Source organism: Indicator indicator, chromosome 2, assembly GCF_027791375.1.
Source record: "Indicator indicator isolate 239-I01 chromosome 2, UM_Iind_1.1, whole genome shotgun sequence".
Classification (NCBI taxonomy): Eukaryota; Metazoa; Chordata; class Aves; order Piciformes; family Indicatoridae; genus Indicator; species Indicator indicator.
The window spans coordinates 58,422,139-58,448,694 of NC_072011.1; the positions used below are offsets into that span (position 1 = coordinate 58,422,139).

At 48.0% G+C, this 26,556-nt stretch overlaps 1 protein-coding gene across 1 annotated transcript in view; it reads right to left on the bottom strand.

Annotated features, from left to right (window-relative positions):
• LOC128976444 (phosphofurin acidic cluster sorting protein 2-like) overlaps window positions 1–26,556 on the bottom strand; it is a 66,173-nt gene that overhangs the window by 22,020 nt on the left and 17,597 nt on the right. Inside the window, exon 2 of the mRNA XM_054393696.1 lies at window positions 3,231–3,318. Coding sequence (XP_054249671.1) covers window positions 3,231–3,318 — 88 coding nt within the window. The remainder of the gene's footprint in view (window positions 1–3,230; window positions 3,319–26,556) is intronic.

Genomic DNA, 26,556 nt, shown 5'->3' on the forward strand with positions numbered 1-26,556 from the left:
AGAAAAGACCTTAAGGTCATCCAGTCCAACCATAAACTAACATCTCCCTGTACACAACTCATGTCCCTAAGCACCTCACCCAAACACCCCCAGGCATGGTGACTCCACAACTTCCCTGGGCAGCCTGTCCCAGTGCCCAATGACCCTTTTGGTGAGGAAACTTTTCCTTATCTCCAACCTAAACCTCCTGTGGTGCAACTTGAGGCCATCTGGGGAGAGAATAGCCCATTAATCACCATCAGCAAATTTAGGGGATAGCTGAGATTGCTCAGGCAGGAGAGGAAAATCCTATGAGCAAAAAGATTAGAAACAAAGCATGGGTGAGGTGTAGACAGAAAACCAGGTGTTACCTTTCATACATATCAAGAAGGAGAAACAAAACAAAACACAACACAGAACAAAAACCCAAACCAAACCAAACCAAAACACAAAACAAAACAAAAATGTTTCTGCAGCAGGCAGGCCTGGCAGAGGCAAATGAGCTTCTCAGCCTGGCCTGTTTTGTAGCACACACTCTGGTTCACTAGGTAGGGGCTGCCAGCATCATCCCTCTACAGCAGCACCAAGGGTTGACCTTGAGTCAGGAGCCACATCCTGCAAGCAGTGGCAGGAGGATTTGCATATCTCCCACAGCACCTGTCACAGAAGCTGAAAGTTCTGCAAGTGCTGGAGCTTGTTTTCTTCTTCCCTTGATTGTTTCCTCTGTTCACAGCTCAAGCTGGGTGTTTCTAAGTTACAGTAGCTCTCTCTGCTGAGAGGGAGCACCATGTTTCCCTTCACACCACCTTCAGTTTTGATGCCACAGCAGGTATCTGCACCTTTATGGACCTAATGCCAGGATAAACAATACACAGAAGGAAACACTATAACATCTCCAGCCCTATAACATCTCCAGCCCTATAACATCTCCAGCCCTATAACATCTCCAGCCCTATAACATCTCCAGCCCAACAAGGGATAAAAGCTTAAAACCCACTTGTGGTATGAGTGTAAGTCCCCTTACTCACAGTAGTTCAGACTACTGCTTCAGGTTGTCTTGGCACCAGCCCCATTTAGACAGGGTCAGAGCTTTGTTACCATGCAATCTGCCCTTCAAAACAGCAATTTCCTGATAGGAAAAACTTGGTTAATCCAACAGAGGCACTACTGAAACTGGAGAAAACAGAGCTCCTCTTTCCACTAGTCCTCAGCTGCCCCTTGGGAACTTACAGGTCCTCCACAAATTACATGCATCAGCTGCTTCCATCCAAAAGATGGAGATGGCAGCACTCACTGGCAGCCTTCAAACAGCTTCTTGCTAGGATGACTCATCTGTTACCTAGGAGAGGAGCAGGAGGGATAGATCCATCTGAGACCATTCTGTGGGCAGGCTGCACTGAAGCTGCCTTCAGCTTCCATCTGCCTTCCATCCAAGAAAGCTCAGCAGTTTCCAACCCTGCCAAGGTGGCTGGTCAGGCAGGTGGGGAGGTTCACAAATCCACCCAACTCCCACAATGAGTGTCAAGCCATAGGGTACTGTGGGCAGAAGCATTCTCCTCCAGTTTCCTTCAGCTTTGCAAGGAGCCTACACCAGCACACAGCCACAGGAGTGTGGCCATACAGAGAGGAGGGGACCATGTTTAAATTAAGACCCTGAATGAAGTCTCCATTCCCTGTTTACAGTCTCTGTGGCCTCAAACAGTCACTGCTGAGGTCTGGCAATTTCTTTTGCCAACAGGGTGCAAGGCTGGTGTGTGGCAAGGATAGAGGTGACCTGTTTGAAAGAGCTGGAGTGCCCCTGTACAGCCTCTTTCACAGCCTCACATTTGCAATGCCTGGGAGAGGAGGCAGCTGAGGACAGACATGCTCAGGACATGGCAGCCCCAGGATAAAGAGGGATGCACAGAAGCCCAATGTTTCCCAGTTCAGAGAAGCATAGACAGGTTAGGCTGACAGTGCAGGAAGTACAAGGAGCAAGGGATCAGCTTAGCCACCTCAGTCACACAGGACTGATGGCCTCTAGCTGGTTCCCAGCCCCCCCAGTCCTGTGCTGCTGTCACCTGTGGCCCAGCATAGATGACTCAGGCATTTCCAGGGATCAGATTGTTCCCCTGCTAAAGCTTTCCCCAAAGGGACACAGGTCTTGGGGCCAAAAGCTCAGTGCTTTCAGCCCTCCTGAATGGCACTGATGGAAAGGCCAGCAAAGTGGGACACTGACAGGTAGTGTGTGGACCACAGCATTCTCCTGGCCCTGGGTTTCACACATTTTGCTTTCAGTTCCTTCGGGGCAAGCGAATCAGGTCTGCCATGAAGGCAAACCCTGGCTCCCAGAGCTCCACTAATACTGCAGCTTCCAGCACTAATCCAGGATTTAGATCCTAATGTGTGTGTGGCACAGAGAGCTCTGTGAGAGCGCAAAGCTGCTGAGCTGCCGCCCCATGGTGCGTTCAAAGGGATCAGCAGCTTGTCCGCCGGCTGACAGGAACGAAGGAAGGACACCGGCATCCCAGCTGGGTTAAGGGGAGCTGTGGTGAGGACAGCATCCTCAAGAGGCATCTTGCTGTCCTTTGACAAGCACAAAGGATGTGCCTGCACTGACAGAGACCCATCCCCATCACCAGCTCCAGAGAGGAAAGAAGGGAGGACCGCACATACCAGGATGTGTGCAAACTCCCTCTCCTCTTGGTGGCAAAGATCCTCCCCTCTCCCCTCAGCCTGACTCAGAGTAGAGGCACCAGGCCTAGCTGGGATGCAGACAACAAGGGAAGGGACAGCAGATGCAGCAGTGAGTTCACACAAGGTGCAAACATCAGCAGAAGTCATGCACAGAGCTGCTGAGCCCTTGCCCTCCTCCCTTCCCACCTTCCGCTCCCCAGGCAGGGGAAGGGGATGGAGGGCACTGCCATAAACCATTCAGCCCTGAGCTTGCCTAAAGGATGAGGAATGGTGAGGTAGGGAATGCCAAACTCCCAACAGCAGCTTGAGAGGAGGGCCTTGGCTGAGGCAGGCAGGGATGCAAGGCACACGCTGCCCCAGTACAGAGACCTAACCAAATTCATCCCAGCACCAGACAGCTTGCTGCTCTCCCCAGGGAATCCTTCCCACCTGTCTGAGAGCCAAAATCTCCCCAGGGCTGCTAACCATGACAGAAGCAAGGGGTTGGCACAAGGCAAGGGACATGCAGAGCAGCACTTGACAGAGTACAAGGATGGGCTTGCTGCCATCAGGCAGCAGCAGGGAGAGGAGCCTACCTGAATCTTCACAGCGATAAGCACAGAGCTCAGCTCTTTGTCCAGCTCTTTCAGCACTGTGAGTTTCTTCAGGCGCAGACTGCAGAGCCTGTAAGACAGAGAGAATTGGACACATTCAGGTACCACCATCCCTGGGGCCCTGCCACATGGTACCTGCTGCTCGGAAGGCAAGCCTGGATGCTTGGCCCAGCTGCAGGCACAAGCTTGGCCAAGGAACATTGGCATTCACGTGCCACTGAGACAGCCCATTGGGGGGGGGGAAAAAAAAGAGAAGGGAAGAAGGAAAATTAACAGAGCTAAAGCAGGCTTAAGGGATTAGCATGCAACAGGAAGTCCAATAGCAGGCCATGTGGTAAAGTCATCCCTTCCCCAGCAGGGCTGTTGCCAGCTCTGCTTAAATCTACCTTGGCCACAGTGCTGTTTATTTATAAACCAAAGCACTTCAATCCACTCTTCTTCTGGACACACAGCTAAGGCCAGTGCTCGCAGGCAGACATCACAGCTCAGCTCTCCTCTTGCACAGCACCACACAGAACTGACTGGGAGACAGCAGGAAGCCTCATACAACACTGACAACCTCAAATCCTGGGCATTCAGTAGGGTAAGTGGCAATCCCAGGAGCCTGAGGCTGAGTGAGAGAGCTGCTTTTGCTGCTCCAAGGATTAGTCAGTGCCTGTGAACCAGCCAGCATCCCCAGCCTCCTGCCTTGGAGCTTGCAGCAGCAATCCCACCAAGACACCACTTGTGTCAGGGGGCACAGCTCAGCCATGTTTTTACAAGCAACACTGGCAGGCTCCTGGTTTTCATGTGCTCCACACTCACTGTCTGCATTGCTGCAGCTAATGGCACCCAGGGTGTTTGTGGATACCACTGAACTGCTCCTAAGATTCAGGCCACCCTTCACAGATGGGATACTCCCAAACACCTTTTTCTCTGGCAAACTGTGCACTCTAAGAGTCAAATCTATTCCCCCCCTGCTTTTCTGTGGTTGTTAAGGAGGAAAAGAACCTGCTCTTGCTATGCTAATGCACAGCAAGGGTGCAGAGCAGCCCAGAGGTGGAATGCTACTGGAAAGGGAAGGACAGCAGCCATACTGCAGGGCAGGTTTAGGGCTAGCAAGCACTCACCTCCTACTAAGTTCCTGCCCTGCCTGCTAAAATGATTTTAGCTTGTATAGAAAGTTTCCTGGACTGTGATCACAGAATGGTCCAGGCCAGAAGGGACCTCCAAAGGTCATCCAGTGTGACCTCCCCACAGTCAGCAGGGACATCCCCAACTAGATCAGGTTGCCCAGGGCCTCACCTTGAATACCTCCAGGGTAGGGGCCTCAACCACCTCCTTGGGCAACCTGTTCCAGTGCTCCACCACCCTCACAGTAAAGAACTTCTTGCTGATGGAGCCCTGCTGCTCAGTTCTTTGCATTGGGATAGCAGGGTATGAGGCAGACCAGAAATCAGATGGGAGTACAGGTAACCTCTGCCCACCTCTTTGCCAGAAAGTCTGGATTCTTTCAGCCAAAGCCCAGGGCTACAGCACTCAAAGGCTCCCATACCCTCTGCATCCCAGCACTGCAATCAGTGATCTCTCTTCACCCTTCCTCTCTGAGCCTCTGCTTGTGGGAGGGGTGAGTTTTTTATCCCCTAAGGTAAGCTTCTCACTCCCCAGAAATACTTAGGCAAGGTTAGGTGTGAGACACAGGGAGCATGGCCAAAGATAAGGAAGCAGGGAGGACAGGATTGAGTGCACAGAAACTACACCAGATCTGCTAAGGAAAAGCTTGATGAGAGTTTAAGCTTAGCTAACACCACCACTAGCTAGTGTTGTCTTTTACTGCTCCTAGTTCCTAGACAAGCCACAGAAAAGAATGAGGCTTGAATGTGTAAGATGAGGACAGAACATCATCTCAAATTTTCCCTATAGCACTGATCTAGTTGTGATAGTTACCTGCATGGCAAAGATATCCCCAGAAGATTCAACCTTCCATAAGGACATCCAGTCTTAATTTGAGGATACTGAACTATTAAAATTCCACCTGGCAGTTATCCTGGCTGTAAAAACACACTCCTTAGCCAAATTAATTCACTCATTAGCTCCTTCATGCTCCTCCCTGAGGCACTCGGGGCTACCATCAATACCTGCATACAGATCAGCTCTGCCCACTTGGGCAGCTCTTGCATCTCCTAGAAAGGACTTTAAAACTTCTTTCTTCCTTTTCTACCTGTCTACAGGTTTTAGATCTCTTTTACATAGTGGAAGATCCTATACTCTGGCCCTGGTTTCACAGATTCACAGAATGGTTTGGGTTGGAAGGGACATTGAAGATCACCCAGTTCCAACTCCCCCTGCACTGGCAAGGACACCCTCCACTAGACCTGACTGTTCAAGGCTTCATCCAACCTGGCCTTGAACATCTCCAGGGAGGGGGCATCCACAGCCTCCCTGGGTAACCTGTTCCAGTGTCTCACCACCCTCACTGGAAAGAATTTCTTCCTAATATCCAGTCTAAATCTGCTCTCTTCCAGCTCAATGCCATTCCCCCTCATCCTATCTCTACAAGCCCTTGTCAAAAGTCTCTTCCTGGCTTTCTTGCAGGCCCCCTTCAGGTACTGTAAGGCTACTCTAAGGTCTCCCTGGAGCCTTCTCTTCTCCAGGCTGAATAGCCCAAATTCTACCAAGTCTGTCCCCATCAGGGAGGTGCTCCAGCCCTCTGATCATCTTTGTGGCCCTCCTCTGGACCTGCTCCAACATTCGATGCCCTTCTTATGTCGGGGACCCCTGAACTGGATGCAGTACTCCAGGTGGGGTCTCAGGAGAGCAGAGTAGAGGGAGACAATCACTTCCCTTCCATCCTCTTTTCACACTTCAGCATTCAAGGATCTCATTAGCTGAGGTATAGCTGGAACTCCAATCCTTGCTCAAAACTGCTTTCTCAGACACCACTGCCCTGGCCCCTGGGCTCAGCAGGTGTGTTCTGGATTCTAAATGTTATTTACTTGCAACACAAGAGCACACAGTTTTTCAAAGAGTGCTCCCTAGCAGCTCAGCTGTCCCTGATGACCCTCTTTTGATCTGTTACTTAACCAATCTCTCCACCACCCAGATTTGTGCCACTGCCGGCTGTTTAGCTCCACTACTGGACAGCAATGGGTCTCACACTAATCCCTGCAGATCTCCACAGGACAGGATCGAGCCACAGTGACCAGAATGGTTTGGCTCTCTGAACCTGGAGGCACTGTCCCTGGAGGTGTTAAAGCAGCCTGGCACTTAGGGACAGTCCTTCAGTGCTGGGTAAAGGGTTGATGATCTTTGAGGTCTCTTACATCCAGATGTATTCTGTGATATCCTGTAACGCTCTGACAGTCAACAGTGACTCACACCAACAAGAAAAATGAGCTCCAACAGGACAGTTTGACAGCCTCCTGGAACTTCAGTACTTCTAGCAACTGATGCTAAGGAGAAGAGACCAACCCCCACCTCGCTCCAGCCTCCTTTCAGGGAGTTGTAGAGAGGTCTCCCCTCAGCCTTCTTCTCTACAGACTAAACTGCAGGTCCCTCATGAGACCTGCTCTCCAGACCCTTCATCAGCTTTGATATCCTTCTCTGGACACACTCCAGTACCTCAATGTCCTTCTTGAAATGCCCAAATCTGAACCCAGTATCTGAGGTGCAGTCTCACCAGTGCTGAGTACAGGGACACAATCACTTCCCTACTCCTGCTGGCCCTACGATTCCTGATCCAGGCCAGGATGCTGTTGGCTTTCTTGGCCACCTGGGCACACTGTTGGCTCATGTTCAGATGGCTGTGAACCAGCACCCCCAGGTCCTGGTATTATCCTCAAAGATGCTGACTTCTTTTCATCACAAACTGCAATAGACAATCACCCAGAAATCTCCTTCCCCTTTCCTTTTTAAGCACACAACAAAACAAAGCAGAGCTCTTCCTTTTCACTTGTTCTGTTCTACCTCCTTGTTCAACCTGGTACAAAGCAGGAGCACCACTGCTGCTGGCTGAGGAGGTAAGGAATGGGAGTTCCCATGCACAACCACACATTCACAGAATCACAGAATGGTAGGGGTTGGAAGAGACATCCAGAGATCATCAGGTCCAACCCCCCTGCCAAAAGCAGGGCCACCTAGGGCAGGCCACACAAGAACACATCCAGGATGGCTTTGAAAGTCTCCAGAGAAGGAGACTCCACAACCTCTCTGGGCAGCCTGTTCCAGTGCTCCATGCCCCTCACAGTAAAGAAGTTTCTCCTCATGTTGAGGTGGAACTTTCTGTGTTCTAGCTTACATCCATTATTCCTCATCCTCTTACCAGGTGATGGTAACACCAAGATGAAGGCATGAACATACACACAAACACACAGCACCAGCCCTGCCTAAGGGGCATGACAGGCACAGTCACTCAGCTTAGCTAAGCAAGCACTAACTTCCTTGCAGTTCAGCATCAGAATTACATCAAAATAAAATGGGGTTGGGGTGAGAAGGGAAAGGATCAAACTCAGGAAGTCATTGAGTTGGCTGTCTGATAGCAGGAAAACCTCCAAAGTGAAATTTTCTTCAGTATGTTCTTAGACACTGAAGTCATACTTTGAAAACCTAGAATCACTGGGGTTGGAAGGGACCTTTGGGGATCAAGTCCAAACCCCCTGCCAAATTGATGACCTGCCATAGGTGATCCTGCTTTGGCAGGAGGGTTGGACTTGATCTGTTCTGTCTGGAGAAGAGAAGGCTCTGAGGTGACCTTATTGTGGAAGATGAAGGCTAGAGGGTAAAACAAGTCAGCAACAACGGCTCTTTGAATGGCCCACCTGGTCAGAAATGGGGTATAAAACCTCAAAAGCAGGTCTCACACTTCTTTTGAGCAGACATGTTAACATTTTTCTGCTGGTATCCAGGGTGCCAGCAGCAGAATTTGGTGTTTGGCTTGCTGACCACAGGCGAGTGGTGACTCACTCTCCAGGCAGGATTATTTTCCTGAACATTTGCACCAATTTCTTCAAGTGGCAGCAGTCAGGAGCACAGCCTCACAGAATGGTGGGAGTTGGAAGGGATCTCTAGAGATCAGAGTCCAACCCCCTGCCAAGGCAGATTCACCTAGAGAAGGTCACACGAGAACATGTCCAGGTGGGTTTTGAATGTTTCCCCAGAGAGAGATTCAATCACCTCTCTGTTTCCCCAGAGAGAGATTCAATCACCTTTCCCCAGAGAGAGATTCAATCTCTCTCTCTGGGCAGCCTGTTCCAGTGCTCTGCCACCCTTAAAGAAGTTCCTCCTCGTGTTTACATGGAACTTTCTATGTTCAAATTTGTGCCCATTACCCCCTTGTCCTGTCATGGGGCACCACTGAAAAAAGCCTGGTCCCATCCTCCTGACACCCACCCTTTAAGGGGATCCTTGTGTTTTGCCTGCAGTTCCCATGCCACCTATAAGCATCTGAGCAGATCCACCTTTCCCAGCACTGGCTCTCCATGCATGCTTGTCAACACTATCAGCTCACAATCATCAGCTAAGTTTTCAACAGCAAAGGCATGCTGGGAACAGCAAACACCACCAGTCTTGGCTTACTAAGAGCAAGATGCCAACCTCAGTCAGAACAACTGGGAGGCAAAGGGAAGGAAACAGTGTCCTGCAGGTGGACAAATCTACCTTTCCTTGTCTTCAGGACTGGCTGCTTGCAGCTGCCCAGAGTCCTCCTCACAGCCTTGTGCTATTCCAGACAGACTGCAGCCTCTGCTCAGAAGTCAGTACAAACCCTGTCAGTACAGCACATTCAACAGGAGCTCAGCACCACTGTGCTGAACTGAACCACTTCCTTTATTTGATTTTTCCTATCCTCACAGAACAGAAAGCCTAACCCAACAGCCCTCACCCTTCTCAACTGACTGGGCAGTCCATTCTTAGCTCCACTACCCATCACCATCTCACTCTGTGTGCATATTTAATCAGGCATGCCTTGCTCCAATCAAGCCCTTAGAAGTGTGCCCTGCTCTTTAATCTCTAGGCAGATGATCTCAGCACAGTTTGAGCTCAGTGAACAATTTGCCCCCAAGCTGGCTGCAGCCAGCTGCTCTACTAAACACATGCATAAGCAGCTTTCTCATTGCAAGGACCAGCTCTGCCCAGGAGCTCTGACTGCCACCCAGAGGCTTCCCAGGAACATCTTTCTCTCTGTCAAGAGCTTTTGGCACTCCTCTGTGCTCAGATGTGTATTTCATAGCATTGCACTACCACAGCTACTCAACAGATGCACAGGAAGGAGCAGGTCACACCCCACAGAGATAAAACAGCCAGGAAAAGGCAGTAGGGTGGGTTAAATGCACCTACAAGATAAGGAGGTTCAGAAAAGGGACAAGACCATGTGCATCTCAGCCAGCAAATGCAACTATTGGTGACCACCAGCAACACCTATCAGAGCTGCTTACTAATTGTGTGAGAGCAGTCAGGTGTGAGGGAGGATTAAGCACTGTCTGGTAATGGATCATAGAACCATTAGACCTTGGACAGTAAGTTATCCATGAGACAGCAATGTGCTCTTGTGGCCAATCAGGCCAATGCTGCCCTGGGGTGCATTAAGAAGAGCATGGCCAGCAGGTCAAGGGAGTTTGTCCTCCCCTTCTACTCTGCCCTAGTGGGACCACATCTGGAGTATTGTGTCCAGTCCTGGGCTCCCCAGTTGACAAGAGCCACGGATATACTACAGAGTGTCCAAGGGAGAGCTACGAGGGTGATTAAGGGACTGAAACACTGCCTTATGAGGAAAGGCTGAGAGACCTGGGGATGTTTAGCCTGGAGAAATGAAGGCTGAGAGGGGGGGATCTTCTGTGATCCATTCCATGATTCCATGATTTGGGGCTACACTGTACACAGCAGTGGAGCAGTAGCTTTAGAAGAACCCTGCAAAACTATCCAAAACTTATCCACAAACCGACAAAGGTGACTGCCAAAGAAGCAAGGAACCTCTTTTTGCACAGGACACAGGCACTGAAGAAGCAGAGGTACCTTCTGATCCCTACCATTCTGTGATCCTGTGATTAATGGATTCACTAATTTGGGCTGGAAGGCATTACAGAATTCATCATTAACAGAAGAGATTTGTTGCATTTATCTAGCAGGGTATAAATCAATATATTTAAAAACATCTTTCTAAACACCTAACATGATGTGTAAAATCATCCTCTTCCTCAAGCTTTCAGAGCTGGTATCTGACAGCTTTAGCTGAACTGTAGCCAGATCTGTGCTTGGCCCAACCACTGTTTCCTTCACAAGGTTCTAACAGGTTGTGCTTTTGAAGCATCCTTTCTAAAAGAGATCAGCCAAGGTGCATTTACTGGGTGTACACTAGCCCTAAATAAGGAGTCACATGAGGAGAGGTTGACAGATCAGCAGTAGTGCTGTGCTCAGGGTGCAGAGTCCTTTTCTACTAGATCTACTGCAGGCTTTCAGCTGCTTTTGTGCTGCCACAATGTCAACATACAGCGAGTGCACATGAGAGAAGATCTGAACTACTCCTAATGCTGCGTTTCTAATGAAAGAATGGCTGGGGAGACCCTATTGCAGCCTTCCAATACCTGAAGGGGCCTACAAGAAAGCTGGGGAGGGACTTTTTGACAAGGGCTTGTAGTGACAGCATGAGGGGGAATGGATTGATGCTGGAAGAGGGGAGATTCAGACAGGATATTAGGAAGAAATTCTTTCCAGTGAGGGTGGTGAGACACTGGCATAGGTTGCCCAGGGAGGCTGTGGACATCTCATCCCTGAAAGTGTTTAAGACCTGTCTGGACAAGGTCTTGAGCAAGCTGGCCCAGTGGAAGGTGACCCTGCCCATGGCAGGGGGGTTGAAACTAGATGATCTTTAAGCTCCCTTCGAACTCAAGCCATTCTATGATCCCTGCTGTGGACTGAGGGCTCCCCCATACTCTGCCAGCCTGGAAAGCAAATGACACACAAGATGCATCCTTCCCACTTTGATCTCAGGGTCATTCTTGCCAATCTGGCTGGTCTAACTGTGAGAGCAAAGAGCAGCTGCTACAGAGGTGTCAGGCCTTCCCAGCATCACAAACTCCCAAGCAGGATTAGTGCTGCCTGAACTGACCCATTTTGATGCTTGTAAGGCTGATTTTTGTTCAGTTTTTCAGTTCTTATCTACTCCTCGCAGTCTTTTCTCTTGCCATTCATCTATGCAAAAGCCAGAAACAATCTGTTGCAAAGGGAGTAGTAAATTATCAGAATTAGAAGGTGCTGCTCATATTTGTCACATGAATCCGTGTGGACTTTAATTCTTATTTTCTTTTCTTTAATTTTTTGATGACCCAGCATTTCTACAGACTCAGTTTATTAAAACCCAAATCACCAACACATGCAGAAGAGCAATATAGGCAAACCAGGTTAAACACAGTAAGTCTCTGAGTTCAGAAAAATCTTAAACCTGTTGCCCAGCCCCTGGGTTGATGAACTTATGCCCCAAACTTGGATGCACCCTGCTTATACCCAGCAATGTTTAGTTTTGTTTTTTATTCTTCTACTCTTCCATAAACACCAAATGAAGTTGCCCAACAGGTTGAAAAGCTAAAAGACAAGACTAAAACACTCTTGGGAACTGCATATTTTCCAACAAAATTCTTTTCCTGCCAACATTTAATTTGAGTCAAGCCAGATGCAAACCTGGCACCTCATAATGCCATTCTACAGTCTGGTCCTGCTGCTTTGTGCTAGAAAAAGTCAGCAACAGGAAAATGCTCCACCAAAACATGATGACAGTATTCTCATGTCCAGGATCTGCACAGGCTGGACCACTGCTGTTTTCACAAAGCTGCTATGCAGTTTTTCCAGATGCATTCAGTATCTGCTCACAGCTTTCCCCATTAGTTTTACTTTAAATCCCTTTTCATCACTTTGTAATTTGGAATCCACCTGTCCCTTCATCCTGCAGCACTGCTGGAAGCACTGCTTCTCACCCACCACCTCTGGAGCTCTGTAGACAAATTCCCAGGCAAAAGCAAAAGGTATCCGGGCAGACTGAAAATGAGCTTACATTTTTGCATGGAGTTTCCCAACAGGTTTTTAACCTCTCTGATTCACAGGTCTCTAACTCACTTATCTAGACCAGTGAGGCCACTGTGCAAGCCACAAACAATGCAAGGACCCTTGCCTGAAGAGTGGGGGAAGCTATGAAAAGTATAGTTGTTAAAATCACAAGAGAATCATAGGATGTTAGGGGTTGGAAGGGACCTCTGGAGATCATCTAATGCAACCCCCCTACCAAGGCAGTTTCACATAGGGCAGAAACACAGCCAGGCAGGTCTTGAAAGTCTCCAGTGAAGGAAACTCCACAACCTCTTTGGGCAGACTGCTCCAGTGCACCACTACCCTCGCAGGAAAGGAGTTCCTCCTTATGTTGAGGTAGAACTTCCTGAGATCCAGCTTATACCAGTTGTTCCTTGTCCTGTTACTGGGCACCACCAAAAATAGACTGGCACCTCCACCTTGACACCCACCCCTCAGATATTGATAGACGTTAATAAGATCCCCTCTCAGCCCTCTCCAGAGTAAACAGCCCCGGGTCTCTCAGTCTTTCTTCATAGGGGAAGTTTTCCAAGTTCCTTAATCATCCTGTAGCTCTCTGTGGGAACCATCATTTTGTGTATCCAGTGCCCAAAGCAAGATCAGAGGATGAAATGGGAACCCTGAGATCTGCCTAGAAGGACCTTGACAGTCACCCCAACCTGTCAGTGTCACAGACACACCAGAGCTATCTCATATACGCCACAGTAAGGAGCTGCAGCTTACCTGGTACTACAAAGCAGCTGCCCTTTGAGCATAGGGATGACTGCAAGCACTACACTGCTTCTCCTCATCAGTCAGCTTCAGAAATAGCCCCTCCTGGAAGAAATGTCCAGCTTGCCACCATCCCAAAGCTGCTGAGCTGTTTCTACCTAACCATGCACATCTTTCTGTGGCAGATGCCACTCGACCTACACAGTGGAGGAGGCTGGACAAGTTCCTATAGATCATAGAATGGATTCAGTTGGAAAAGACCTTTAATGGTTGGACTCAATGTCCTTATCTAACTCTACCATCAGATACTCAGATTACCTGTTGCCCTGTTTTGTTAAAGGCTCTGCAGTCTCAAACTGCATGAAAATGTTCACTGATTCCAACTGCCAAGGCCAATAAGACAGCACAACTAAAGCAAGGCTACACAAGTATCTTTAACTTAGCCTTCTTCAATGCTGCCCAAGTATATCTCTGTTGTAAGAGCATTTACAGCTCTTAACCATGGAGCACTGATGTTGCTCCTCCACAGAGTCATCTGTTGTGCACCTCCCTGTACACAGAGAAAACACAGTCAAGTGAATGGGCTCCTGGAAAAAGGACAGATAGGCAGCACAGAGCCAGCCAGCCAGCCGAGCTCAGCAGAAAGGGATGAACTAAGACCTGTTTCCAATACCCTCTCAAAGTACTGCAGCCAGCCTGAAATCTCAGCATCCTTGGATACTTTAAAAGCTTCTGGACAAAGATCCAAAGCATCAGAAAACACATTTGAGACACAGATGCATCTCAGCCAAGTGGCCAGGCACAACTAAGCACATCAGCATGCTCATGACCAGGAAGTCTGAAAATTCATGCTTTACTCAGAAACAAAATAAAACAACAACAACAAAAATCTTCAGCAGCTGTGAAATGCAGTCACTGTTTCTTTGGTGACAAAGGTGCTGCTCTCCAGAGTCCTGGAGAGCCACAACCAGGGCAATGTGCTAAGGGCAGCCTTGGATCTGTAGTTACTCCTCAGAGGGCACTCACAGCACCCACCTTCAGTCTAGAGCTCTACTGTCAGCAGTCAACTGCTTTCAGGTCAGCACCATAAACCCACTGTACTCACACAACCCTCAATAGCTGCAAGTCCAGGTATCACCTGAAGCTTAAGAACACTGTCAAGGAACATGCTCCAGTAGCCTGTAGAAGACTTTCAAGGTCTGCATCCAAAGGGTGACCAGTGATAAAAAAAAGCAGTAGGTAAGGCTGCAGAAGTTTAAAAACCACACATTATGCAAATTAGGAGGCACTGTTCTTAAAATTAGATACTGGGATACTTGCTCAAACTGGAACACTACATTCACTGCAGAAGCATCCTCTGCAGCCCTAGTCTAGGTGCTGTTTGACAGAGGGATCCCATCAGAACAGTTATTTTTAAGACTCAGATCTTGAAGTTAAGCTTTTCATTAGGCTGCATGGATATCTTGGGGAGGGTTCAGCCACAAATAGATAATTATTCCAGGAGAGGACAGTATCTATGGAAGAAACTGACTTTATAGCAGCCACCAGTTACTCCCAACACTGTCAGCCAGCCTCCACCCCATCCTAGCAGACACACTCCCACTCAGGATCTGCCACCAAGTTGGTGGGCAAACAAGTGCTGGCCCCCAAGAGCTTGCCTTAGATACCCTGAGACTCTGCTCCAGCTTCAGCTCAGGCTTCCAAGCTCCAGGAAGGAAGCGGTCAGCAATGCTCACGTTGCTGAAGGGCTTGTTTCCTGTTGCAAGAGGGCAACTGGAACACAGCTCTGGTAGGGTGGTGCTGCCAGGAGAATTTCAGGCTGTGTCAGACAGAAAGGGAGAACAGACTGCTGCCACAAGTCACCCACCTCCATGGTATTTGTTCATAGAAGCTGATTTCAGAAACAGTTGAGAAAGTTATTACCATTATTTCTACCTTTATCTGCTCAATCATGTTGTCCTAGTTACCAAAGCCCTGGTGACTACGGCAACCAGCCTTGGCAAGTAAGAGGCAGAACACAGTTGAGATGTGACACAAATATTTAAGATGACTCTGAAACAGCAAAAGCAGAAACATGTAACAACAGTTCTGCTCCCTCACCATCATTCCCTGTCCCTTGGTCTACTACACTTCTCATCATCCCCACAGGAGTTTGGGAAGGACACCCAGGTGTGTTTTTGATATACCCAGGAGACACAAAATGGACTGCAAAGCCAATTCAAATGTGCAAGAGCTCTCCCTGCACACCTCCTCTTCACACACTGAGTTAACTGTACAGACACTGCTGTGTGCCCAGCCTTCTGCCCACACTGAAGAACAGAACTTGTGCTGCCTGAAACTGTGCCAGGGGAGGTTTAGGTTGGATATTAGGAAAATTTTCTTTCCTGAAAGTGGCCAGGCTTCAGGAACAGCCTGCCCAGGGAGGTGGTGGAGTCACCATCCCTGGAGATGTTCTAGAAATGTGCAGGCATGGCACTTAGGGACATGGTTTAATGGCCATGGCAGTGTTGGGCTGATGGTTGGACCTGATGACCTTCGAGGTCTTTTCCAAGTGAAACAATTGTCTGCTTGTGTAGCATTCAGTAAACATCCATGTATGGTCTCTGCAGCACCCAGGCTGCGTGCTGTGTGCTGGAACATTTCCCACAGGCACTACAAGGCATCTCCATCTGGGAACTGAGTAACACCACACTCTGTGGTTTCTGAGATCACTAAAAGGCTCTGCAAGTATTCAAGTCCCGAGGACGTGTTTGCTTCTCTGTTATTTTATGACACACATACAATACCCAAAACATCTCCAGGCTCAAGGCTGTATAAAACTAAATCAAAAGGTACTTTAAGTGAACTGTGTGGCTTGGATGGCTTAAAGAGAACAACTACTGCAGCGACCAGGTGCCACAAAATTATCAGAAGTGCATGTCCATCTGGCAGCTATCTAGTCTCAGAAAAATATCTTTATTACCAGAAAGCACCATCTACTATCACTCTTAAAACATGCAAGGGGTGAGCTGATACAGCACAAATCATAGGATAGAATAGTAGGGGTTGGAAGGGACCTCTGAAGACCATCGAGTCCAACCCCCCTGCCAAAGCAGGATCACCAAGGGCAGGTCACACAGGAACACATCCAGATGTATCTTCACAGTCTCTGGAAAAGGAGACTCCACAACCTCTCTGGGAAGCCTGGTCCAGGGCTCCACCACCCCCACAGTAAAAAACTCTTCCCTTGTGCTGAGGTGTTCCTGGGTTCCAGTTTGTTTCCATTGCCCCTTGTCCTTTCACAGGACACCACTGAAAAGATAGTGGCCCCTTCTTCTGGACACCCACCTTTTAATAACATCTCCTCTCAGGCTTCTCTTTTCCAAACTAAAAAGCCCCCCAAGACTCTCAATTTTTTCTCATAAGATGTTCCAATTCCCAAATCACCTTTGTAGCCCTTTACTGTACCCTCTCCAGCAAGTTCTTGTCCTCCTTGAACCAGGGAGTCCAGAACTGGACACAATATTCCAGATGAGGCCTCCCCAGGGCAGAGTAGAGGGGAAGGCCCCTTGACCTGCTGGCCACATTCTTCTTAAAGCACCCCAGGATAACATTTGCCTTCTTGGAACAAGGGCACATTGCTGTGCATGGATAACTTCCTATGTAAAGTAGCTGAAGATAGGGATGCTGAGATCAACCTTCCTCCTAGACAAAGATGGAGCTGCCACCATTACATTAAGGCTACAGACTCCTCAGAAGCTGCAAAAAAGCTCTGCAATGTCTGTGACACATCTGGCTCTGTCACTTTTATCTGCTGAGTATACAGGATAAAATAACCCTCTGCATTCAACAGGTCCCTCCCTCTCCACTCTGCCCTGGTGAGGCCACATCTGGAATATTGTGTCCAGTTCTGGGCCACTCAGTTCAAGAAGCACCTCATGGAACTGCTTGAAAGAGTCCAGCACAGAGCCACAAAAATGATTAAGGGAGTGGAACATCTTCCTTATGAGGAGACACTGAGGGAGCTGGGGCTCTTTTGCTTGGAGAGGAGGAGACTGAGAGTTGACCTCATTCATGTTTATAAATATGTGAAGGGTGAGTGCCATGAGGATGGAGCCAGGCTCTGCTCTGTGATGCCCAATGACAGGACAAGGGGCAATGGGTGGAAGTTGAGGCATAGGAAGTTCCATGGAATCAGGAGGAAGAATTATTTCACTGTGAGGGTGACAGAACACTGGAACAGGCTGCCCAGGGGGGTTGTGGAGTCTCCCTCCCTGGAGATATTCAAGACCTGCCTGGATGTGTTCCTGTGTGATCTGCTCTAGGTGATCCTGCTATGGCAGGTGGTTTGGACTGGATGATCTTTCAAGGTCCCTTCCAGCCCCTAACATTCTGTGATTCTGTGATTCCTGCAGGTGTTAAACATCTTCCAGCCCTCACCATGCATCACTGAGAGGTTATGATGGGAACTAAAGGGTCAGGTCCAAATATGTCGATGTTTTCAGCTTCCCTAAGCTGCCAAGAGAAGCTGATATTTCTGCTGTCCACAGTCTGGCATCTTTAACTCAAAATGGTTATGGTCATGGCCCAAAACATAAGCAACTCTTGCTGTCTTTGAAATCCAAGCAGCATTTCACTAAGCTTAGGTTTTTCTCCCTGATTGCTCTTAAACTTCACAGAAACAGGACAAATTTCTGTGCTTTATCCTTGAATCAGGATTACATAAAAATACATCAGTGATACATAAGCTGCTAGACTTAAAAATAAACATTGCAACAGCTTTTGATGAACACTGCATGTTCAGCTTTCCCAGGGTAGTACTGGGCAACTCATAAGAAACATGAGAACAAGACTGTTATGCAGGGATGGGTGACCAGATCCTGAAGAGAAAACAAGAAAACTTCAGTTCCAATGCATAATAAAAAGGATGTGTTCAAAATTTGATTTAAAATAAACAAAAAAGACATTTAATCTCTTTCCAGCCTTTAATTTCTCTATATTACAATGTGCTTCCCATTTTGATTTAAGCATACCCAAGGTAGCAAGGCAGCTGGACAAGATGACCATCTCCAAAGGTCCCTTCCAACCCCTACCATTATGTGATTCTGTGATTTAGTTAATCAACTTCTTCTCTGTTGGAAAAACATCCACATAAAGTGGGAAGTTTCATTTGCTCCCTGGTGATTCACATCATCATATCACACTTCATATCACATATCATATCACACTTAAAGATATATCCACCCAAGGCCTTCTAAGCATTCTCATAAGAAGGCACTGGAGCTTCAGAGGAAAAATCTGTGAGCATGTGGAGTGCTGCATGCTGAACTCACAGGAGTGATGGGGGTGGTTCTGTATAGGTTGCATGTTCCAGGGAGGATCTCAGCTAGGAAGCATTACATCCTAAATTACCTTGGGAGCTTTAAAAATTCTGCCTTCAAGGTCTTAGCTCAAGGCCCTGTTTGAACTGCACTCCACCCAGACTTGAGAGGAAAGAGCTCCCTTGCAGCAAGCACTGTTTTAAGAGTCATATTTCTGCTTAAATTACCAATATTTTTTACACCTCAAATGAAAACAGCACAAACTTTCAAATCACTTCCAAAAAGCTTGATTTAAACTGTGGCTTACCTCACTCTGACCTGGGAGACAACAAACTCCCAGAATTACAGCAGGAATCAGCAAGAAAAGGCTGCAGGCAGGGAAGGCTGCAGGCAGGGAAGGCTGCAGGCAGGGAAGGCTGCAGGCAGGGAAGGCTGCAGGCAGGCAGCAGCTCTTGTGAGTCTGCCCAGCTGGTGGGAGGGAAGGCAGACAGGACACTACAGCTCTGCATGCCCTCTGGAAAAGTGGTGCCCTCTGCTCCTACCCCTACAGAAGTGCTTTGCTTATCAGAGAATCACAGACTGGTAGGGGTAGGAAGGGATCTCTGAAGATCACACAGTCCAACCCCCGTGCTACAGCAGGAGCACCCAGAGTAAATCACACAGGAACATACCCAGGTGGGGTTGGAATGCCTCCAGAGAAGGAGACTCCGCAAACTTTGGGCAGCCTGGTCCAGGGCTCTGCCATCCACAAAGTGAAGAAGCTTTGCCTTATGGTTAAGTGAGACCTCATGGGTTCCAGTTTGTGTCCACTGCCACTTGTCCTGTCACTGACACCACTGAGAAGAGTCTGGCTCCATCCTCCTGACGCTCACCCTTTAGCTATTGATCAGCATGAATGAGATCCCCTCTCATTTTCCTCTTCTCCAGGCTAGACAGCCCCAGCTCTCTCAGCCTCTCCTCAGAAGGTAGATGTCCCACTCCCCTCAGCATCTTAGTGGCTCTCCACTGGACTCTGTAGTAGTTGCTTGTCCTTCTTGAACTGGGGAGTGCAGAACTGTACACAATCCTGCAGATGAGCTCTCCCCAAGGCAGAGCAGAGCAGGAGGAGAACCCCCTCCTGGCCACACAGTTTTCTTAATGCACCCCAGAATGTGGTTGGCTTTCTTGGCCACAAGGGCACATTGCTAGCTGATGGTCAGCCTGCTGTCTACCAGCATTCACAGGTCCTTTTCCCCAAGGCAACTGTTGGGTCAGTCCCCAACCTGTACTGATGCATGGGGCTCTTCTTCCCCAGATGCAGGACTCTACACTTGCCCTTGTTCAATTTCACTGGGTTCCTCCCCACCCATCTCTCCAGCCTGTCCAGGCCCAGCAGGCACACTGCCCCAAGGCTCAGCCCCAACTCCCCCTACTCACAAGCATGATGAATAGAGAAAACAATTGGGAAGCCAAGAACCAGGCTGGGGCCTATGGGAGTCTATGCAAGTTGCCATAGCAACTGTACAAACCCCTCTCACCTGAGACCACCACCTCCAGCAAATTCAGACAGCCCTTCTAGCACTTGGATGGCAGCCAGCTGTCCTGCTTTCTGGCAACAGGACTGCAAGCTTAAGTAAGATCAGCCTAACTCAATATTATGAATGGAAGATCTCCAAGAGACACCAGAGCACCTGGGACATCTGGCCAGGCTGTGAGGGTACCATAAAACAGATCTTTGAACTGCCACCATGGCTGATTCCTTTTTCCATGTGAGGAAACTATAAATTTGCAGTTTTTGAAGACTCCACATAATGGTTTCTGAGCAGCAGGTACGTTGTGTGCAACACAAACAGCTTGCTCCCTGTTACTACAGCAGCCTGAGCTGCTTCAGCACAACACACAATAAAAACATAAAACCAGAGCTACTGGAATGAGTAGCCCTCAGGTCCATTTTATAAAGGCTGACAATAATCCAGAGCACAGCAATCTTCCAGCATTTTCCAAAATCCCAGAAACATAACTGGGGCATTTTAACTTCTTTCTTGTTTATACCATCTCTCAAAGCTTGAACTTCAGTAGCTGCTATTAAACACCTAGCTGAAGCCTGAGTCAGACACCACCACTGACCCTCTGGCCTACTGGATTAGAAAGGGCTAGTAAGTTTAATGCTCCTGTGAGCCCCTCTGACTGCTAATAACCAGCAGGCAGAAAGTACAAATTACTCCAGAAGCTCCAGAGATAGGCTGAAACGTGAAACTCATCTACCAGTTGGTGGTGGGACACTGGAACAGGTTGCCCAGGGAGGTTGTCGATGCCTCCTCCATGGAAGTGTTCACGGCCAGGTTAGAAAAGGCCTTGAGCAACCTGGTCTAGTGAAAGGTGCCCCTGCCCATGGCAGGGAGGTTGGAATCAGATGATCTTTAAGGCCCCTTCTAACCCAAAGTACTCTATGATTCTATGATCTCCATTTCTGCTAGCACTGATTTTGCCTCCCTCTGCAATACACCAATTTGACAGCAAGTCCTGCCTCTTTTTGATGATACAAAAAAACTCTGCAATGGAATGCTTGCAAAACAAAAACTCTGGATGTACACACAGAATCATAGAATGGGTTGGGTTGGAAAAGACCTTTAAGATCATAGGAGTCCAAACATTACCTCACTCTACCACCACCTAGGGCTAAACCATGACCCTCAGCACCACATCTCTGCTTGGGGATGGGGATTCAACCACCTCCGTGGGGAGCCTGTTCCAGCCTTTGAGAACCCTTCCAGTGAAGAATTTTCTTTTAATATCCAACCTAAACTTCCCTTGGTGCAACTTGAAGCCATTTCCTCTTGTCCTATCACTTGTTACTACGGAGAAGAGAAACATTTCATTGACAGAGGAAATGTAAAATAGACACTTGCAAGAAAAGAGAATTAACCCAGCAATGTGAATAGCTATGGAATATGAAAGGGGGGGGGGAAAAAATCACGGAATCATAGAATGGTTTGTGTTGGAAGGGACCTGCTCTGGCAGGGGGGCTGGACCTGATGATCTCTTGAGGTCCCTTCCAACCTCTGATATACTGTGATACTGTGACCTTAAAGACCATCTAATTCCAACCCCCCTTGCCATGGGCTGGAACACCTTCCACTAGATCTGGTTGCTCAAGGCCCCATCCAACCTGGCCTTGAACACCTCCACAGAAGGGGCATCCACAACCTCCCTCGGCAGCCTGTTCCAGTGTCTCACCACACTCACTGGAAAGAATTTCTTCCTCATCTCCAGCCTAAATCTATCCTCCTCAAGCTTAAATCCACTCCCTCTTGTCCAGAAGACATCCAGAAGATATGAGAGACAGCCAAGCTCTAGGCTACAGATCAAGCACACGACTATGAAAAGCCCCTGCATCAGTCACAGCCACCTCTGCTCACAGGCTTGGCAGCTACATAAAGCACACAGCACCTCTCTGTGAGTAAGCTCTGTGTGCCACATCTGGTGTATGAAGCAACACCCTGTCCTTCCAGAGAAATGCTGCTTACTTCTCAAAAGGCAGGTTGAGAGAGTTTCCCACCAGCTGGTTTTATCTGAGCATCCTGCACAAAGAAGAAGTGCTCACGGACATTGAAGCGCTGGGGTTCACACTCAGTTTGCCCACTGGAGGAAAAAAGGCTTAAAGGAAAGACTCTTCAGTCACAGAACAAGGAACTGCAGGGGTTATTTGTTATCTGTTCCTGGTAGGGTTTTGGGGTTTATTTTTGCACTGCTTCAGCTGGTATCTGAACACTATTAAGCTGTTCAGCAGACACCTCTGACTGTGCTGCACTCCCGACTGAACTGCCTCTAGCATAAGATCTCCAAGTCCTGTGAATGTGCCTGCCATTCACTTGATGAACAATGATTGCAGCCCCAGGTCCACCACGTCACTTTGGGCTTAAAACACCTCTGTGTCCACAAAATTCTATGCAGTGTGAAACCTAAGAAGAAAGGATGAGTTCTTATACGTGCTGGAATCCCCTTGGGAATCCTGATTCTTCAGAGCAGCTCTGCTATGCTTTGGTGCTTTTGGAAGGGCCTTTCTTCCACTTAGAGACATAGTTCCATCTCTCCATAGAAATTTATTCAGGCAGTCACCTGGAGAAGGAACATTAGTTTGAAAGCTCTGTATGGCCTGACCTCGTGTGGACTGCACACAAACACCACATCTGCTCAAGCAAACAGAAAACAGCCACGCAGTAAAAACCCACAGGAAACTGACTGTTCCATCATTTATCAGTGAGTAATGAAATAATTCAGCCATGCCTGAAGTTTATTGCCCTTTTTGTGAGGTATGTCAAGAGAATAAAAGGCTACAATGCTGAAAAAGTGTTACATCTCATCAGGTACTGGATGCAACTCCTTTTGGAAGGCAAAGGAGCAGCTGGATTCCAGGAGGAATCACACTGCTTTCTCCACTGTCTCAGTGTCTGATACTGATTCACAGCAGCTGCACTTGCCATTTGCAAAAACAACTTCAAAGTCATCGCTACATTAAAAAGCGCCAAAATCTTTACACCTAAAAGCAAAGCTGAAGTTTTTGAAGAGCTCTGGTTCCCATCCTGAACTGCTCTGCCTGGATCCAGAGATGAGTCATTGTTGTATTAAGCAGCACCAAAATCTTTACACCTACAAGCAAAGTTAAAAGTTTTTAAAGGCTCATACTCCCATCCTGAACTGCTCTGCCTGGATCCAGAGATGAGTCATTGTTGTATTAAGCAGCACCAAAATCTTTACACCTACAAGCAAAGTTAAAAGTTTTTAAAGGCTCATACTCCCATCCTGAACTGCTCTGCCTGGATCCAGAGATAGCTCCTGAAGCTGTTCCCTAGAATTCATTTCCATTCTCAAAACAAAGTACTAATCAGTAGGAGAAAGGGTTCCCTTCCTCATTGCACACTCCTGGCCTTCAAGTCTCCAATACAGATTCACAGATTGCATCAGGTTGGAAGAGACCTTCAAAGGTCATCTTGTCCAACTCCCCTGCAGCGAGCAGGGACACCTCCACCTAGACCAGGCTGCCCAGGGCCAGGGATCTACCAGATGTTCATCACCCATCCTCACAACATTGCAGCACCCAGAGCACAACATACCTGCCTGTTCTGCTGCTTCTCCAGCAGACAGCAGAGCTTAACTGCACACAAGCATCTGCACAAGCTGCTTATGGGCAGATCCCATGTCAAGTGCTTGGTGGGTTGGTCATCTGGTGGGCTTTACCATTCCTTAAATTTTTCTCAGCATGGGCCCCACCACTGTGTTACCTGAACCCACAGACTGCTGCGAGGTTTGTAAGCACACATTTCCAGGTAAGGTTTTAGGTTGCCTTGCATGGAGTCTGAAGTTGGACTTGATGATCCTCATGGTTCTCTTCCAACTCCAGAGATTCTGATTCTCTAAGTGTCTCTTCTGTCTTAACACAGTCCCCTAACAACTGAAGCATGTGAACCAGCAACCCTGCAAAGGACATCAGAGCAGCTGTGGGATTTGAGTCACACCATGGACAGCCAAACTTTCAGGAAACTTCCAGAAGGCAGCAGACAACTCTTCTTTTCTCCATATACCCAGGGAGAAGTAAGAGAGAGGAAGTGGTGGGACTCTGCTTGAGAAAAGCTTCTTTTTTTTTTTTCTTTTCTAAAAATAAAAAAAATTAATTACTCTGCCCCCTGCTTTGCCTAAAAGCAGGGCAACCAATCAATATCTCTAGTAGATGATAGTTTGCATACTCCTTCACATCTCTTCTAAAAATGAAGAGAGAGAGCAGGGTTTCAAGAGCACCAGAAGAGAAGGCTTCTCAGCAGGGCAGAGTCAAGGTCAGGGGTGTTCATCCCTAGCAGTACCACTGCCTGGAAAGTTGGCATTTCTCCCCTCACCCACCGAGTGACAAAATTCCTCAGAAAAGACTGGAAAGCAAGCAGACTGTCTTCTCCCTACTAAAACCACACTGACTAATCCCACCCAGGTCCATATAGGAGAAGATGGAAGTTAGCTACAAGGAATGAAGAAATAAATAAATAAATAAAAGTATCCTTCCAGCAACCGTTTCAGAAAATTTTTATCACACTCTCTTTTTGCCCTTCAGCACAGCTGCTTCTAGCTTTAGGGAGTCCCACCAGGGGCAGCTTAGAATCACAGACTCATAGAATTGACTCAGTGTTCTATCTCCTGATACTAAGGAGAAGAGACTGACCCCCACCTCACTGCAACCTCCATTAAGGGAGTTGTAGAGAGCAATGAGGTCTCCCCTCAGCCTGCTCCTCTCCAGACTATACAGCTACAGTTCCCTCAGCTACTCCTCACCAGACCTGTTCTTTAGATCCTTCACCAGCTTTCCCTGGACACACTCCAGAAACTCAAACCCTTTCTTGTCAAACCCTTCTTACCCCATTACTCCATTCTCCTTTAGGTTGGTGATAAAACTAACTAAGAAGAGAAAAAACAACTCCTACTAGCTTGCTCCTACCCCATGCTCTGCTACAGCTGTCAGCAGCTGCTGGGAGTTAGTGTTGGATTTGCACTCAAATTCCTACTAACCAATCACCCCAAGTACCACTTCCAGGCAGGCTCTTCCATCTGTGCTCCCAGGGCTCAAAGTGTCTCTCTAGAACTGAGGTCACACTGCCTTATGCTCGCTGTAATTCCCATGTGTTGCTAAACCACTCACACTACAGGTGATTTAGTAAGGCAGCAAGAGGCTGGAAGCCTGCCAACAGCCATTGAGAAACAGCTTGAAATGCATCCCAAAGGACAGGGGAAGAACTCAACCACACATCTCATAGCCCAGCTTTCTCATCTGCAGTAAAGCAGCTGCCTGAAGAACAACTTAACACTCAGCATGTTTGTTATGCTCTGGAGCTGTGGGGCTTCAGGAGTTGTCTGCAGTCAGGAGCATGATTTTATACTCACTTTCATACCTGGGTGTAGCCCAAAAATTCACAGCATAGAGACAGATCTGATTATAAGACGTGCTGGAGGAGCATCTCACCCGTTTCTGGAGCCACCAGGAAAAGTATGACTTCTCTTGATGGGAAAATTACTTATTTTCCATTATGGCCTGGATCAGGAATAGTGTGGCCAGCAGGAGCAGGGAAGTGATCCTACCCCTGTGCTCAGCACCGGTGAGGCTGCACCTTGAAAACTGGGTTTAGTTAGGGGCTCCTCACTCCAAGAAGGACATTGAGGTGCTGGATTGTGTCCAGAGAAGGGCAACAAAGCTGGTAAAGGGTCTAGAGTACAGGTCTGGTGAGGAGCAGCTGAGGGAACTGGGGTTGTTTAGTCTGGAGAAACGAAGGCTGAGGGGAGACCTCATTGCTCTCTGCAACTCCCTGAAAGGAGGTTGTAGTGAGGTGGGGGTCAGTTTCTTCTCCCTAGTATCAGGTGACAGAATGTGAGGAAATGGCCTGAAATTGTGCCAGGGGAGGGTTAGGTTTGATATGAGGAAAAATTTATTTCCTGAAAGAGTGGTCAGGCATTTGCACAGGCTGCCCAGGGAGGTGGTGGAGTCACCACCCCTGGAGGTGTTTAAGAAACATGTGGCCATGGCACTTTGGGACATGGTTTCATGGCCATGATGGTCTTAGTTTGATGGTTGGACTCAATGACCTTAGAGATCTTTTCCAACCAAAATGACTCTATGATTTTATCAGACACCTTCCTCGAGAGCAACATCTGCTTATGGCTTCAAAATAAGATCTTCACCCCTAAGGAAAGGAAAGCTGCCAGCCTTGGTATTCAGAGGGTGACAGCTCCCGAAAGCCTTAACTTCGACAGACAAAGTAAAAGGAAACCAAAGCCCACCTCAAGAATCAGGGAGCTTTACAGGAACCCTCCTACTACCAATGCAACAGAAGTACCTGCCACATTCTGTGAGGGTGAGGAAGAAAGTTGGCCAAGAAAGAAGTATCCCAGACAACTTCAAAAAGTTTTGCTCTTGGGTGATTCGACAAGGAAGAGCAAGATTTTTCCCCTCAGAGGAAAGGAAGCATTCAGCTCAGGTGAATGTGCTCTAAGTTAGTTCTCCATTGGGGAACTGCACATTACTTAACAAAGAGTGGTGGAAATTCAGCACCAGGAAGAAATCCTTGTGTTTCAGGCTGTGAATCTTAAGACAGAATGTCAAAACCAAAATCACAGAATTGTTTGGGTTGGAAGGGACCTTAAAGATCATCTAGTTCCAACCCCCTGCTATGGGCAGAGACACCTTCCACTGAACCAGGTAGCACTAGGCCTCGTCCAACCTGGCCTTGAAC